Here is a 17,736-nt window from a genome sequence, read left to right as displayed (position 1 = left end):
AGCTGTTTTTATGCTTTTTTTCAAAAAAATACAGATCCAAAACACAAAACCCAGAACCCAAAACACGGAAGGGTGGTTTTGGCAAAACCAATCCAGATCCAAAACACGAAGAAAGATCCAGATCCAAAACCAAAACACAAAACACGAAAAGTGGCCGGTGCACACCCCTATTAAATATATAAACAGTTGCAAATATGTCTTATAAGAAACAAAAAAGACAAATCTGCACATACAGTACCGTAGATTAGTTATGGATGCATAAAACCTGCGTTTATAACCATAGTTTATGAGTAAATTGGTCAGTTGTAAATCATAAAAATAGAGCCTGTACCACTTGTGATGCATCCAGAGATCTCCTACATGGGAGCCTGAAAAGTTGGTGCTATTATCACATGCTCCTAATAGATAACATTAGATCCGGTGGTCTCACGGTGAATTGGTCGGAGAACAATTAAACAATTACCATTTGTATCAACAGACTATTTTTGATTCACAACTGTATTAAAAAAAATTCACAATCTATGGTGTTATACGCAGGTTTCTTGCTTCATAAACATTTGCTTTTATGTGCAGATTTGTCTTTTTTTTTTTTCATTTTATATAAGATTATTTATTTGCAACTGTGTTATATTTTAACTGGTAGGAGAACACGCATTTACTGAGGATCCTTGGTTAGAAGAGGACTGTTATGTTATTTTCTATGGATATTTGGGTAGTGATGGTAAATGGGAGACATCTATACATTGAATGGAAAGGCTTTGGTATCAACCAGGTTCCTTAAAATTCTATGTAATCAAGCTCATGACTTATTAAGACATATATGCGATTGGAACAAGCAGAATTTAGAAAATAAAAGTTAATGTTTATGGGGTGGGTCCTAAAGTGGTACTACTGTAGAGTGGACTTTGAAATTATATTTTTACTGCCTTTAGTCTTTCACCACGTACATTTCCAGCCAGACTCCATGTCAAAGTAAAATGTGGTCCTAGATCTAGGTATGTGCTAGACAATGTATATGTGCATTTCAGAATCCAAAAAGCTTAGCACTTCCGCATTTTTGTAATTTTGGTAATGACCGTTGGCGACCTGGTAACGACCCATGGCAACTTGGTAATGACCCTTGGTGACCTGGTAATGACCCTTGGCGACTTGAGCCATCATTAGTTATAATAGCATTCTACTGATTCTGGCTCATCTATGGATTTAGATGAGCACAGTTTGAAGTGTAAATAACAGATAGCCGATATAAAATGTCTTTCTGGAAGAAAGACCAAGATGAGATTTAAGTACATATTGATAAACTATTAAGAAAATGATCATGTATAGTGGCAGGTGCAAATTAATAACTATTGCATCACAGTAGGGTTAACAGATGTCCTGTACTGATCTAGTAATTTGGGCAGTTGGTGGAACATCCAGATGCATAATGAGACTATGGCAATGGGAATCTTCATTTTAATCTATTTACAACCACACCCAATAAAATCCAAGCCAACAATATTGTTCCTTTCATTGGGGTGGTATTAACTTCTACCCCACACAATGGTTGCTCAGGGGGGGGGTCGAGTAAACCAGCCAAAGTCACATTATATGAGGGGAGTATGGGCAATACTAGCAATGTAAGATTTCATTGGACATGACTGTTCCTTAGAAGCCTATATACAACTTGCCACTAGTTGTGGCAGTGGATACTAAAGCACTTGAGCAATTAAGCATTGCTCCAGTTGTGGGATAGCTGCTCTAAAAGGCCACTGTCCTGTGAGGCCTATCCCCAGCACTTTAACTGCGCTAACGTATACTGACAGCTGCCTATTTATTATCCATGGGGGGAGGGGGGGAACGTACACCACTCACCCAACAAGCTGGCCAGGTCATATGCTTTCTTCTGTTCTACTGTTCCATAGTTCAGAGCTTCAAAGAAAATATCTAGGACCAAGAAGTTGTCTCTGCAGGGTGAAAGCAGAATAAAAAGTCCTTAGTGTGTTTTTCTCCTGGATGTGTTGTTGCTGTTTTTTATTAGGTTGATTTTTACATTTGTTTATTTATATGACATACTCCGCTTATGTTGATAGAGGGATTCAAACAGGAATTCCAGCAAGTGTTAATGTTATATAATCAGCATTTTAACATCTGCTTTATGACTTTTGCCCAGTAGTGCTGCATTGCCTCACTCACTTAATGTATGTCTCATTCTTCTTGTACTTTTTAGCCAGATAGCGAGCGGATCCTTTGTTGGGAATCCGGACCATGGAGATCTCTTTGCCATAGCGAGTCATGTTACAGGGTGTAGGGCAAGAGCACCTGTCAGTGGTTTCTTCTACTAGGGAGTCTGCAAAGGGAAAAAGGGACCATTCAGTAGATGGGAGGGAATACAAGACATGGAGGTAGACTGTAGGTAGAACTGTAGGTGTACTATTGGGTCTGTTAATAACACTAAGAATATTTGCAAGTTTATGGCTAATTAACTGTATTTACCATAACATGATTTTTATATTCAAAATTATATTTAAAATTAATTCCACAAAATAAATAAGAAAATGGTTAGAAAAATAAGCGGAAATGCAAGCTGAGATCTCTAAAACCTCTCATAAAGTTGAAATACAACACGAAGATCATTTGTCATGGCCGAGGTACCTAGCGTACAGTACATGGGAACTTTGGGAGAAGTAATAATTCCCATTTAAAATAAAGGGATGTATTGCTGATGTTTTTTTTTAATAAGTGGCAAATTACTAAAGGGTGTTGTAAAATAGAAGTCAGAACTTGTAGAGATACAGAAGCAGATTCCTGGGACACAAGTGGCTTTGCAATTCCGTCCAGCAAAAATGCCAATGCAGCAGGAGGTGTCTGACACCTCCTTGCTTCATCTGCGATCCCAGCGCTGCAACCGAGGTCACAGTCTGGGATCACCATTGCGACCATCGGTCGTGATTGTTGCCCCTTTGGTCAGGCTGCGGTAGCTGAAGCTTACCACAACCTGGCCGGGTCCTGGCATCCGTGGATGCAGATCCTGGCCTTGACACTGCCGGAAAACGGGGAGGACGCGTCTCCTTTCCGGGAACGCAGGCCTTCTCCATCCCGGCACCGACTGCAAACGCCTCTGCCTGTCAATCAGGCAGAGACATACGGGGGCCTGTTTGCGATTTTGCAGGACCAGTTCTGTACATGCGCTGAAAGGGTCCTGTGCATCCGCTGATTAAGCAGTGCACTAGTGAAACAGGCCCTGAGACAGGAAAACAAGGAATGTCATACCTAATGTGGTGTCAGCACAGTCGATGTACAGATTAGGGGAGCAGATGGTTTCATTTCCTAGAAAAGAAATTCAAATTGCAGAATATTAATGATGCATGAAAACGTTACACACATAGGTATTTCTTCATAGAATTAATACCTCCTTAATATGTGAAACATTACTATATTTTATTGTGTTCAAGGATACATTGGACCTCATGTAATAAGTGAAAACTCACTACGGTGGAGTGCAAAACCCTCATTGGTGGCACTGGGCTCCTTTATTTTCAGTTCACACCAACACACAAGAGTTTGCTAATCAGGATGGTGGTATTGGCAGAAGCGCAGAGCTTCATCAGAAAAGGGATAGGATCATTTAAAGAGAGGGCTTCTTCTAAACGTGTAAGCAGGAAGGAATGTTGGCGCATGAGCCTTTGGAGATTAAGCAGTGGCATAACTAGGGCAGGGCTGCCGGGGCTCGTGCCCTTGGCGCAGTGGGACAGGCGGCATGGGGGGGGGGCGCTGCCAGCCATGGTGCAGGCCAGCCACAGTCACTCAGTGTAGTGCAGACCGCAGTGAGGGCAGTCCACACTACACAGTTACACACACATCGCCGCCGGAGGTGATGTGTGTGTTTCAGCAGCCAATGAGAGTCAGACAAACTCTCATTGGCTGCTGGGCCCACTGCCAGAGCCGGGCTGGAGCTCACTCATGAGCTCTGCCTTCTGCAGTGGGTGATGGGAGAGACGTCATGACGTCTCTCCCATAGTACCGAGCAGGAGGACGGAGGAGCAGACAGCAGCAGCCGGAGGCGACAGGAGCGGGAATTCAGGTAAGTCAGTGTCACTGTTTTCTGTCTGTGTTTGTCTGTCACTACATAGGGAGGACCACTACTGGCCGGGGCACTGCATGGGGGGACCACTACTGGCTGGGGGCACTGTATAAGGAGGATAACTACTGGCCGGTGGCACTGTATATGGGGCACTGCATAGAGGGGACCACTATTGGCCAGGGGCATTGCATAGGGGGGACCACGACTAGCCAGGAGCACTGTATAAGGGGCCCTGCATAGGGGGTACCACTACTGGCTGGGGGCACTGTATAAGGGGCACTGCATAGGGGTGACCACTACTGGCCGGGGGCACAGTATAAGGATGCACTATTTGGGGCACTGTATAAAGGGCACTACTACATGGGGGACTGCTACTGGGGACATTTCATAAGGGGCACTACTACTTGGAGCATTAAGGTGCATATGTAATGGAAAGGAATGTTCCCAGAGTTATGAGAAAGGGGTGTGTTTTTTATCACATTGACACGTCCCATTTTTCAGTGACCACGCAACTTGTGGCATGTGACCACGCCCATGTTTTGGTGCATGCACATAGGGGGGCTCCATTTTTCATTTTGCCCTGGGCTCGAAATACCCTAGTTACGCCACTGAGATTAAGCATGCTCCTCTAATCATCCCACCTGCTTCCACATACAGAGATCCTCAAAACATGGTCTGTTGGGAGAATGTGAGGGGTGAAGTTGAGAACCACTGATCTAAATGATGGTCAGTAAGATCTTCTCCTGTGTGGGAACTGTTAGAACCAGCTGGACACATGGACCAATATGTAGGTAGCTATATAAGGATAGGTAGGTAGATCAGTAATTGTAAAGGAAATCTCCAACAATATTACTGGGGTCTGAAGAATTTATAAAACAGACCAGGTTAATGAAGCTGCCCCTGGGTGACTGGCCTTCAAATTTGTGATCTACTTCAGCTACAGTAAGATATGAATACCTATCACATTATCTAATTTCTTTACAGAGATCTATCAGCACTGCCAATGTGGTTTATATCATTGCAATGTTTTATATTGATGTACACTATGGGGTCGATTCAATTAGGTGCGAATTGCAAGTAGTGAGTTTGTTTCTTTAAACTCGCACACATCGCTACAAAGCGCGCTCCCGAGAATACTCCAATCCAATTTAAAATGCCTATTCGCACTACTCGCAGCGGAGGGGTGCGAATTGACTGCCAAATGAGATTTGCGAGAAATGCATGAAAATGTGGGGAGACCATCCTGGAACCCCCAAAATGGATAATTTTGTTAGCAGGACCGTATAGACAGCTATTTGTGGCTATTAGGAAGTTACTGTAGGTTTTTAAATAGTGTCAAATGGCTGATTTGTGCTTTTTTTTTTTAAATGCAAGAAAATTATAAAAAACAAACTTTTTTCTATTAATATCAAACAAATTAAATGAAAAATGCAAAAAAAAGTTGGAAAACGGGTGATTTTGGGGTACTTTGAGGGCACTTTGAAAAATGGGGAAAAAATAATAAAGCAATTATTTTTCAACTAAAAAATTATTCTAATAAACTTTGGGGTGCCTAAACTAACGAAAAAGTTGATTTTGGGGTAATTTGAGGATATTTTTTTTTTACCTCAAAAATGACGTAATTATTGGACTAAATAAGCTAATTAGAAACTTCCAATTGTCTAATTGGTCATTGGGGGGGTGTCCAAGGGGTTCAGCACAGTGGGCCTGATTCAGAGCCGCTCGTAAGCGGACGCTCGTTCGCTCTGAGAGATGTTCGCACAACTGCGCATGCATATGGGTCGTAATGTGCATGCGCAAAACAGTCATTGCGGTCGGAAATTGTGCGCTCGCAAAACAGCAAGGGGCTGCTAATTTGATTGACAGAATGTACCGTTTGCGGGTGGTAACAGGGGAAGGTGCTTGAAAACGGGGTGGTGAAGATCCGAACGCAGGTGTGCCTAACGGTCAAAGGGGCGTTTAATGGGAGTGCATAATTAGTAAAGGAGCGTCATCGACCGCGTCACTTGGTTGTCTTTTAGCCTGAACTGCTCGCAGTGATAGCGGTAGGAAAAAGCTACCACAAGCACTGTGAGCAGTTCAGATGCCTTTCGATGTACCTGATTAATCAAATAAATACCGGAGATGACGTATGATGCGAATGGCAAAGGGGCGTCTTTACAAAATAGCGAGCGCATTTTCCGGTGTTCTGTGTATGCGCAGTAAACTCTGGGCACTAGAGTGTCCCCAGAGTCTACTGCGCATGCGCAAAACACCGGAAAAATGGCCGCGGCTGACATTTTCCGGTGTTCTGAGCAGCGCTGACACCTGACGTGGGACCACGGACAGGTGTGGTTAAATTAATATGGGTGCAGGGTGTGCGGTGCCCCGCACACACTGCACCCATTATAGATACGCCACTGCATTGCACATGGGTGAATGCCGCACTATGCATGTGCAGTGATTGTATTGCGATTACGCTCGCACAGAGGACTAACTTGCAAAGTGAGTGACAGATAGTCAGTGTTTGGGGGAGGTAATGGAGGGGCGACTAGGCAAACGCAGGCGTGTTGGGGACTGTTTAAACTGTGTTTCATGTGTGTGCATGCAGTAGTCATTGCGATCTCCTTGCAGCATGAGAGCTCTCTGTGTGTCAGGAGAGATGCAGTGTTTGAGGCTGGTCAGACTTGACTTATAAGCTGTGTGGATGCCGGACCTGCGTCAATGTTTGCGCCATCGTACGTTGTTGGACGGATATGAAAGGGCAGCAGTGGGAGTCCCTATGCTCGTCTAAGCTTTGGAAAGCATTAGCATATTTTAGCAACTGTGATCGGTAAAAGATTTCAGTTCTGGTTGCATTAGTGTAAATCTCAGAATCAGGCACTTAGGCAGCTGCTTCAAATACGGGACAGGGCTGGGTCTCCATAAAAACAGGAGTTGACTTTTCTGTAGTGAAGCGCTAGTCTAAGTGCAGAAATTAATATATAACAATTTCTATATCATTAAATAACAAAAACAAATCTACAGTTCTCGGTAACTATAGCAGTGGGTGTGAATAAAGAGGCCACTTAACAGCTGGAAACGTCAGCGGACAACCGGCGCAGGTTCTCCTTGAGACCAGGAGCAGTTAGCCTGCTGCTGAGTGTTTCCAAGCTGGGAGTGACCGCTGGCTGTCCAGAAGGTGTTCTGCCTATGGAGCTTTCCTAGCTACAGGTAAGCCATGGATGGGTCACACCCGATCACATTAGCAATATATTGTGTGGTGATGGGTGAGATTATTATCTTTAAGCTGCTTTCTCATATTGTTTATACTTGTGCAAATTATGGAGAACATTTAGTGGAACCTGAGCCCTGCATGATCACACACCCACAATGTATGTGTGTTAGCAAAGCATTAAGTCAAAGGAAATCTATAAGAGACTTTAAAGGCCAATTAATACAGACAGATTAGCTCAATTGAATTTATGGAGATTCAGCCTTAATAATGTGATTTCTCATTTATATTGAAGGAGATCCTATATATATAACACTACAGGTAGACCATACATATATTTTGGATTTATTTTTAGCTGATTATCAGAGACTGATCCTTACAAAGTGTTGTTGGCCATTTAATTTTGTCAAACAATATATATGGAATCAGGGATTTGTACTTTGCGTGATATGTTGGATTGTCGTTTTTTACTTGTGTCTTTTGAACCACATACTTTTACAGTGTACGATTATATACATGTTATCTATTATACTCGGGCGGTGATTCAGAGGTGGACGCAGTTGCAGTAGTGGCTGCGACACTGTGTCTTTGTTATTGTCGTGGCCGATGAGCGTCCTATTGAGACACCATTTGGCAGCTACACAAATCCGCTAATGTGCGAACAAAGACGCACCATCGGCGGACCAATGGTCTCACCATCTGATATTGCACCTGCATATGCCAGGCACAGAATGTCCGAGGGATCATGGCTGCCGGAGTCAGTGGAGCTGCGACTTTAGACGTAGCCGCCAACACCGACACGCCTCACTGGTTAGCCACCCCCCGTTACCACCCAATTACATCCCATGAGATCCATACAATTTCGATCTGCGTCCACCGGCGGTAACCATGCGCAAAGGAAAAACATTGAACACGTAAGCCCGATACTTTCCTTGCGTCCAAAATGGAATCACAGCGCTCCACTACACACCACATTTTGGACAGGGCTGTTTTACATTTGTAATAAATGATTTTTTGGCAATAAAGACACTTTTGCGTTATGGCATTACGGAGAAGTAGCCTGTAAGACACCGTGGAAATAACGTAGCTGGTGGAAGTTGGCAATACCTGGCATATGGACCATGCGACAAGCGCAGCTCCTCACCACCGCCTGTTTCTCACACTGCAGCCGGCAGGCGGAGATGCTGTATTTGCTGTAACCTGGCAGGAACTCTTCTCCCGGCATACTAGCTCTGCAGGTGCCCCAGGGCTGGGGCAAATATGTCAGCTGTGGGACAAAGGAGGCAAGAAAACATTGATAATATATTGTAACTGGGGATTGGATTCAAAGAGAATATGTAACATCTTTATAATTTGGCTTTGAATAATTTATCTCTAAATGTGTCCATTATCTACCTGTTATACATTTCCTGTCTATATAGAATAAAGCATACAGTAATAGTACAAACCCTCTGCTCCTGGCACGATACAAAGGTCTGGAATCCAGGGGACACTCCAAACCCCAGCTGGTGGATATATGGGGGTTCGTCTTGGCTGTGGATCTGAACTCTAATTCCAGCTTCGAATGAGGTTTCATCTAAAGTAAAAAAAAGAGACAACAGCTATTCTGGTTACAGCACTAATTATATCTGTCTTGTGGTTGCATTTAGGACTCTAATGTTTATTGGACACTTCTGGACAATTTGTGCTATTGTAATTACTGGATGTACTTGTACACTAATAAATTATTAATCACGGTGAACCAAGTTTTAACCCCTTCGGGCGTGAAAATATCTCACAGTGTACGAGGCAAAGGTCGCGGTTTTTAAAAACAATTCACATTCAGTTCTTTGGCGCACATTACGGTGCAGAAATGCGAGAGGCGCACGGCACCTACATGTTCAGATGGCAGTGTCTGGGATGTGGACTTTTTAGAAGCTCCTGTATATAGAAGCTGTGCGGACCTGGGGCCTGATTCAGTTGTACGCCAATGCTTCGCAGCTGAGAATATGTGAAAAAATGCTAATGCAACAGCGACTGGAACTTGTACTGAGACGCCCAAATATACACATACGCAGCATTGGATGCAGAACAGGCAAATATCCTCTCCCTGTTTGAGGCTATGATCACTCAGAATGGCCTCTGTAACTGACCTGCCAGAGCCGTGTTTCCTGCGTATGGGATCGCAGACGCAGGATGTGACATGTCCCCAAATAGGTTGAGACACGCCTGCGTTTTAGCTGACACTCCCTGTCAGGGCCGGATTTACCATAATGTATCCTAGGCACCCGCCTAGTGCCTGTTGGGTCCTAAGGGGCCCGTGGCCGCTCCCTCTCCCCCTGTGCTGCTATGTGTCACTCACCACTGCAGCGCGGCATCTCAAATCAATACCACCACTGTGATGTGCAGTGTGAGCAGGCACAGTGAGTTCAGCCAGTCTCCTCAGCTTCCCCCTCCCCCGCATTGTAGCCAGCCCCTCTCCGCAGCATGCTCTGATGATCTTGATCGCCCACTCCAAACCCCCTTCCCCCTCACAGCCTGCGCTGCCGTAGCCAGCCCCTGCACTCACAGTAAGTGCTGCCTGCCTTCTCCATTGTAGCCGCTCCCCCATTGTAGCCAGCCTCCCCAGCAGCACGCGCTGATCTAGTCAGCGGCAGCCTATTCCAACCAACCCCCCTCCCTGCAGCCTGCGCTGCTGTAGCCAGCCCCTGCTCCGCACTCAGTGTGAGTGCTGCCAGCCCCCCCTCCCCACCACGGTGTAGCCAGCCTCCCCTCCCCCTCTGCAGCGTGGCCAGTCTCCGACGACCACCTCCCCAGCCTGGGTAAGTTTACCATAAAAATATTCTTATACTGTTAAATAACACTACTTTCTCTACCTGTGTATAACTGTATATATATGTATATATATGTATATATACATATGTGTAAATATATATATATATATATATATATATATACAGTCAGGTGCATAAATATTGGGACATTGACATAATTTTCATATTTTGGCCTCTATTCACTACCACAATGGTTTTGAAATGAAACATGTGCTTTAACTGCAGACTTCCAGATTTAATTTGAGGGTAATTACATCCAAATCAGGTGAACGGTGTAGGAATTACAACGGTTTCTATATGTGCCTCCCACTTTTTAAGGGCCAAAAGTAATGGGACAAACTAAACAATCCTAAATCTAACTTTCACTTTTTAATACTTTGTTGCAAATCCTTTGCAGGCAATTACAGCCTGAAGTCTGGAACGCATAGACATCACCAGACGCTGGGTTTCATCCCTGGTGATGCTCTGCCAGGCCTCTACTGCAAATGTCTTCAGTTCCTGCTTGTTCTTGGGGCATTTTCCCTTCAGTTTTGTCTTCATCAAGTGAAATGCATGCTCAATCGGATTCAGGTCAGGGGATTGACTTGGCCATTGCATAACATTCCACTTTTTAGCCTTAAAAAACTCTTTGGTTGCTTTTGCAGTATGCTTTGGGTCATTGTCCATCTGTACTGTGAAGTGCCGTCCCATGAGTTCTGAAGCATTTGACTGAGTATGAGCATATAATATTGCCCGAAACACTTCAGAATTCATTCTGCTGCTTTTGTCAGCAGTCACATCATCAATAAATACAAGGGAACCAGTTCCATTGGCAGCCATACATGCCCACGCATTGACACTACCACCACCATGCTTCACTGATAAGGTGGTATGTTTTGGATCATGAGCAGTTCCTTTCCTTCTCCATACTCTTCTCTTCCCATCACTCTGGTACAAGTTGATCTTTGTCTCATCTGTCCATTGGAAACAATTCTTCTGTCATCCACCACAGTTGTTTTCCGTGGTCTTCCGGGTCTTTTGGTGTTGCTGAGCTCTCCGGTGTGTTCTTTCTTTTTAAGAATGTTCCAAACAGTTGATTTGGCCACACCTAATGTTTTTGCTCTCTCTCTGATGGGTTTGTTTTGATTTTTCAGCCTAATGATGGCTTGCTTCACTGATAGTGACAACTCTTTGGATCTCATATTGAGAGTCGACAGCAACTGATTCCAAATGCAAATGTTACACCTAGAATCAACTCCAGACCTTTTACCTGCTTAATTGATAATAAAATAACAAGGGAATAGCCCACACCTGTCCATGAAATAGCTTTTGAGTTGATAGTCCCATTACTTTTGGCCCCTTAAAAAGTGGGAGACAGATATAGAAACCGTTGTAATTCCTACACCGTTCACCTGATTTGGATGTAATTACCCTCAAATTAAATCTGAAAGTCTGCAGTTAAAACACATCTTGTTTGTTTCATTTCAAAGCCATTGTGGTGGTGAATAGAGGCCAAAATATGAAAATTCTGTCAATGTCCCAATATTTATGCACCTGACTGTATATTTATTTGCTGGTTCACTACCTATTTTTCTTCTCCCTTTCCTTCTGTCTCACCATGTTCTTCCACTTTTCCTCCCATCTCCCAAAGTTCGCCCCCCCTTCTTCCCGTCCACCTCTACTTGTCCCCCTTTCCTCCCGTCTCCCTCTGTTTATCCCATTCTCCTCCAGTCCACCTCTGTTCATACACACATATAGTACATGCACACTCCTTTCATACATATATGTGTATACACAGTTGGCTACATATATATATTTATTACAGGATGATATACAAATATACATATGTGATCGAGTAACACTGTAGTAACTGTGCATATATTACAGTCGGTGTCACTGGAGCAATATACACATATATGATGCTGGTATATAATATGATGTGTGTATCTGGCTTCACCAACACCTACTGTAATATATGCACTGGATTGTTTGAGGGATGGGGGCCCCAAACCAGTATCTTGCCTAGGTTCCCATGAGGTCTAAATCTGGCTCTGCTCCCCGTTGCCTACCCAAATACTCCCTGCCTGTCAATCATGCTGGGAATAAAGACTTGCAGCGATAACTACGGTAATGTATCTTAATGCATGCACAATGCGACTCAGACACTTGTACAGTGGCAAAGATCGCTCCGTTTGCAAAAACATCGGCATTGCGTATAACTCTGTATCAGGCTCCTGGGGCATTAATAAATAAATGATTTCATTTCCAAATGCTAACATTGTTTTAGTTTTGCAGGATATGATGTTTAGAAGAGATTCTAGGATGCATTTATAGTGGCGTTTTCTGGTTTGTGGGCAGCCAGAGACCATTACTCTTCCCTCAAAGGACTAGAGCTTATCATATCGTGGCTCATGGAACCCACGCCTTAGTCTAGTCCAGATGTTTCCTCACTTACATTAAGCTAATTGCATTTTGCGGTTCATAGCTTACCTTGTTACCTTGTGTGGCCCGTTAGTCAGAAATAAAAAGCTGTAAAAAATTTAAAATCCAACAAATCCTATTTGTATAACATAGAAGAGACAGTGAAATGAATTGCTGACATGGCACCATAAGTCATGTGTATCATATGGAGTGACCAACGCCTGCCCATAACACTATATATTTTTATCATATGAACTTGGTGAACATTGTATAGTATTGTGTATTCTTTCTATAACATTGTGTGTCCTACAAATGAATGTTGTACAGTATATAGTACATAGTACATGTATACGTTGTACAGTGTTGTGTACACTATGGGCCTGATTCAGGTTGGATCGCAACTGCGATTACGCACGCAATCGGCCGATTGTTGCGTTCTGCTCACGCGTATGCATAGCAGTGCGCGAACTAGCCACAGCGATCGGGACAGCAACCGCAGTGACTAAGCAGAGTGATTGACAGGAAGTACTGTTTGGGGGTGGTGACAGGGAGGTGGTTGGGGAAACGCAGGCGTGCCAGTGAATTTGAAAGCCATTGCAGGGGCGTGCATAAATTATCCACTGCGATGGCATACGCAGCTTGTGTACTCACTGCGTACCGGAAGGTTAGCAATTTCTGAGTAAGGTCTGACCTCGATGTTACTGATGTTTTCGCAAGTATTACGGATGTATGTAAGGCAAGGATGGGTGTCCTTATGTAGTGCTGCGATGGCATAGCAATCGCATTGGATTAGCATATGATCGCAGACTGCGTGCGTAATCGCAGCCTCGATCCAACCTAAATCAGGCCCTATACAGTATGTGAACATTGTTTAGTGATGTGTATACAATATGTGAACATTGTATAGTGTTGGCTATAATACATGTGAATGCTGTATAGCGTTCAGTATACTACAGGTGAATGTTATATAATGTGTATATTACAAATTAATTTTGGAAAGTGCTGTGTAGCCTACAAGTGAACATTTTATAATTTTGTATATACTGCATGGGATGTTGTACTATAGTGCTGTGCATATTACATTATATGTGAACATGCTAAAGGTGTGTGTATGCTAAAGGTAAGAGTTGTATAGTGTTATGCATTCTATAGATGTACGTTATATAACGCTTTGTGTACTACATGTGGATGTTTGATATTGTTGTGTATACTACAGGTGGACGTTAGATAGTGTGTATAGAACAGGTGAACATTGTATAATGCTGTTGTGTATACTACAGGTGGACGTTAGATAGTGTGTATAGAACAGGTGAACATTGTATAATGCTGTTGTGTATACTACAGGTGAATGTTGTATAGTGCTGTGTATACTACAGGTGAACTTTCCATAGCATTGGGTGTACTACAGTTGACCTTTGTGTAGCATTGTGTCAGGTCCAGGTAAACTGTTACTTACTGGTCTCTCTCCATATGGGTAAGTATTCCTCCTGCTGAATGTCCAGCATGATCTCCAGGCCGTTCCCCATGCCACTCTGCCGGGTCACTTTTGGGTTATTCTTGTCAGCATTGAAGGTGTAGCATTTCCCGTACCTTGTGTATACCTGTGAAGTAGAGGGGACACAATAAGCACACTACTGCCAGTATACACAGAGTACTGGATTGACACATACACCCAATATTTCAATGGAGTTACACTGAACATTTGTTAGAAACTAGACTGAATTTGTAGTCACATGATTCAATGGAAAGTAAAACTCAACTTACAAAAGCAGGAATGTAGGTGTAAAAGTGCAGTTGGTTGGTACAGTGCTCATGTAATACAGAGATTACTATATATAGTACTACTGATACTACTCATCTTTCATGTGTCAGCCTTTCTCTGTTTTCTCCTCATTTCTTCCCTACCACACATTTGGTAACTGCACATAAGTGCCAATTGCCAATGATGGCTTTATTATTAGTGGCTGATGTAATGCTTCACACGCATTTTCCCCAACACCAACTACACTTGTTATTCTCAGAGCCATAACTAGGGGTCTGCGAGCGGTGAGGCGCCTCCGCTCACCCACAGCCCCTGAATCTGGCTAGCAGGGTACCTGTAACACATACTTGCCGACATTCAGTTCCCTCCTTCCGAGAGGGAGCTAAATGTCTGTGCACAGTAGGGGGCGTGGCCGGGTAATGATGCCGCAGTACAGACGGGGCCGCGCGATCGCATCATCATGGCCCCTCCCCCTCTTCACAATGCTGAAAAAAACGGCATTGTGAAGCAGAGGGCAGGGCTATGATGACGCGATTAACCCCCCCCCAGCTGTGGGGGTTTCTATTAGTAGTCGGGGGGTCTTTCTGGGGGCCCGGGAGGAGCACCCGAATTCGGGAGGCTCCCGGCCAAAGCGGAGGCTAGGCAAGCCTGCTGTAACGGCACTCTGCAGCCAGAATCTCTGCAGCAGTGCCACCTGGAGCGCCTTAGGACGCATCAGACATACACTCTCCACTGCCCTTACAGCCCCCAGAGCATCCTGAGTAGCTAAAAGGAATCATTTAATGTTTCATCGGAACCATCAGTCAGATGGTTTCAATGTTCGATATTTAACCCTGCAATGGTGAGGATCCATGGAAATTTTTTTATATAACCGCGGTCTAATGATTTTAAGTAGCTCAATTCAATGGTGAAGCAATTGTAATGATGATTACTGAGCGCTATGTGTAATACAATTATTTTTTGTGACACCTGTAAAAATAAAATTGGTTAAAAACAGTATATGTTTATAGCTCCTTCTGGAGATTGTGGTGGGTCCCTTTGTGCATTGGACTGGCACTTGCACCCGCAAGAAGTAATGTTGCCTCTCTCTCCCTACCTGACCCTTTCCTTGCACCAGCCGCTCCTTCTCCTCCGACCGCTACGGAGAAATCCTCAGTGTCCGCCCGCGGTGGTAGCGGTTGTGGTATAGTCCAGGGATCAGAGAGTCAAAGCACAAAGGGACCCACCACAATCTCCAGAAGGAGTAATAAACATATACTGTTTTTAACCAATTTTATTTTTACAGGTGTCACAAAAAATAATTGCATTACACATAGCGCTCAGTAATCATCATTGCAATGGTGAGGATCCAATGTTAGGTTTCTACTCCAATGTTTTTCCCAATTTTTCCAATGTTTTATTTTATTTTTATTTTTTATACTGTGTGGTGCTTTCACTGCTGTGTGACACTGTGTGGTGCTGTCACTGCTGTGTGACACTGTGTGGTGCTTTCACTGCTGTGTGACACTGTGTGGTGCTGTCACTGCTGTGTGACACTGTGTGGTGCTGTCACTGTTGTGTGACACTGTGTGGTACTTTCACTGCTGTGTGACACTGTGTGGTGCTGTCACTGCTGTGTGACACTGTGTGGTGCTGTCACTGCTGTGTGACGCTGTGGGCCTGATTCAGAGCCGCTCGTAAGCGGCCGCTCGTTCGCTCCGAGCGATGTTCGCACATCTGCGCATGCGTATGGGTCGTAATGCGCATGCGCCAACCAGTCAGTGCGGTCGGAAAACGTGTGCTCGCAAAATTGCGAGTGCCTGCTAATTTGAGTGACAGGATGAGGCGTTTGTGGGTGGTAACAGGGCAAGGTGCTTGAAAACGGGGAGTGGAGATCCGAACGCAGGCGTGCCAAACGGTCAAAACGGGTGTTTTAAGGGTGTGCATAATTAACAAAGCAGCGTCATCGACCACGTCACTTGGTTGTCTTTTAGCCTGAACTGTTCGCATGATTGCGGTAGGAAAATCCAACCACAAGCACTGCGAGCAGTTCAGACGCCTTTCGATGTACTCGTTTAATCTAATAGCGGAGATGACGTATGATGCGAGCGGCCAGGGGGCGTCTTTACAAAATAGCGAGCGCATGTTTCGTTCGCTCAGACATAGAGGCATCAACAGACCGCAAAGAGCGAGCGCTCAATTTAAATAGCCGGCCACTTTTTCTGAACGAGCGAGCGCAAATAGCGTCCGGCTCTGAATCAGGCCCTGTGTCTTGCTTTCACTGCTGTGTGACACTGTGTCTTGCTTTCACTGCTGTGTGACACTGTGTGGTGCTTTCACTGCTGTGTGACACTGTGTGCTGCTGTCACTGCTGTGTGACACTGTGTGCTGCTGTCACTGCTGTGTGACACTATGTGCTGCTGTCACTGCTGTGTGACACTGCGTGGTGCTGTCACTGCTGTGTGACACTGCGTGGTGCTGTCACTGCTGTGTGACACTGCGTGGTGCTGTCACTGCTGTGTGACACTGTGTGGTGCTGTCACTGCTGTGTGACACTGTGTGGTGCTGTCACTGCTGTGTGACACTGTGTGGTGCTGTCACTGATTTGAGCTACTAGCTGGCTCTCTCCTTGTTTTCCATTCAATCACAACTTAAGAGAATGATACAAAACACACTGACTGGGCTATTGCTGCTTGCATGCATACTACTGCTGGGGCTGGTGGCTGACAGAGTGAAAGACACTCTGGTCAGCCAATTAGCAGCAGCACATAGGACAGCCCCACCCCTGATTCAATGCTATTGGTGCTGGTTTCAGAGAGTTGCTGGGCTGGCTGGCTGCTGCAGCTATTGGTAACTGAGTAGTGAGTGACAGTGTTGGGCACTGACTGCATGACAGACCCAGCGGTGCCTGAGTGTCAGTCTCTGGAGTGACATCGTTGGTGGGGAGCTGAGAGACAGTGGGGGGAGGACTTGAGACAGAGCGCTTGTGTGGTGATACAGGGCCTCATTCAGAGATGGACGCTAATGCGATCGCAGCTGCAATTTCGCACGGACCACAGCTGCAAAAATATGTTAATAGTTCCAAATCTTATCTGAGCATAGAGACATCGACTATCCATGCAGCCCTTGCGGAAGGTCTGTCCTGTCTCAAACACAGCGGCTCTTCTCACACGCAGAGAGGTCTTATTCTGCATAGGAGATCACAATGGCTAATTTATGCACGCATATGTAACGGCATTTAAATGGTCAGATACACCTGCAAACCTCCTCCAAACGCTGGCTACCTGTCACTCACTTTGAGAATGGATTCTCTGTGCGTGTGCAATCGTACAGCAATCGCTGCATGCGCAATGGCAATAATTGCATTGCTTCCAGCTGTGAATCAGGTCCACAGCCTTAAGTTTAGAGTGGAAAAGAGACAGCAAAAAATAATTAAAATGAAGCTCAGGCTGAAAGAGCAAAGTCTGGAAGAGTGGACAACAAAAGATATTAAATTATACTGTGAGCCTCCATGTAGATAGATTAT

General features: G+C 44.6%; 1 protein-coding gene across 2 annotated transcripts in view; it reads right to left on the bottom strand.

Annotated features, from left to right (window-relative positions):
- Nucleotides 1–17,736, bottom strand: part of ASIC4 (acid sensing ion channel subunit family member 4) — a 505,378-nt gene that overhangs the window by 12,922 nt on the left and 474,720 nt on the right. For both annotated transcript variants that reach the window (XM_088472332.1, XM_088472333.1), the window contains exons 2-7: nt 13,926–14,070; nt 8,705–8,832; nt 8,364–8,523; nt 3,253–3,309; nt 2,176–2,329; nt 1,855–1,946 (exon numbers count right to left, since the gene is read on the bottom strand). In XM_088472332.1, the coding sequence (XP_088328458.1) occupies nt 1,855–1,946; nt 2,176–2,329; nt 3,253–3,309; nt 8,364–8,523; nt 8,705–8,832; nt 13,926–14,070 (736 nt within the window). The remainder of the gene's footprint in view (nt 1–1,854; nt 1,947–2,175; nt 2,330–3,252; nt 3,310–8,363; nt 8,524–8,704; nt 8,833–13,925; nt 14,071–17,736) is intronic.

The sequence above is a fragment of the Taudactylus pleione genome, unplaced genomic scaffold (genome assembly GCF_031769625.1).
Source record: "Taudactylus pleione unplaced genomic scaffold, aTauple2 ptg000122l, whole genome shotgun sequence".
NCBI lineage: Eukaryota > Metazoa > Chordata > Amphibia > Anura > Myobatrachidae > Taudactylus > Taudactylus pleione.
Note: the sequence above shows the minus strand (reverse complement) of the source record. Positions and strands in the feature narration are given on the sequence as shown.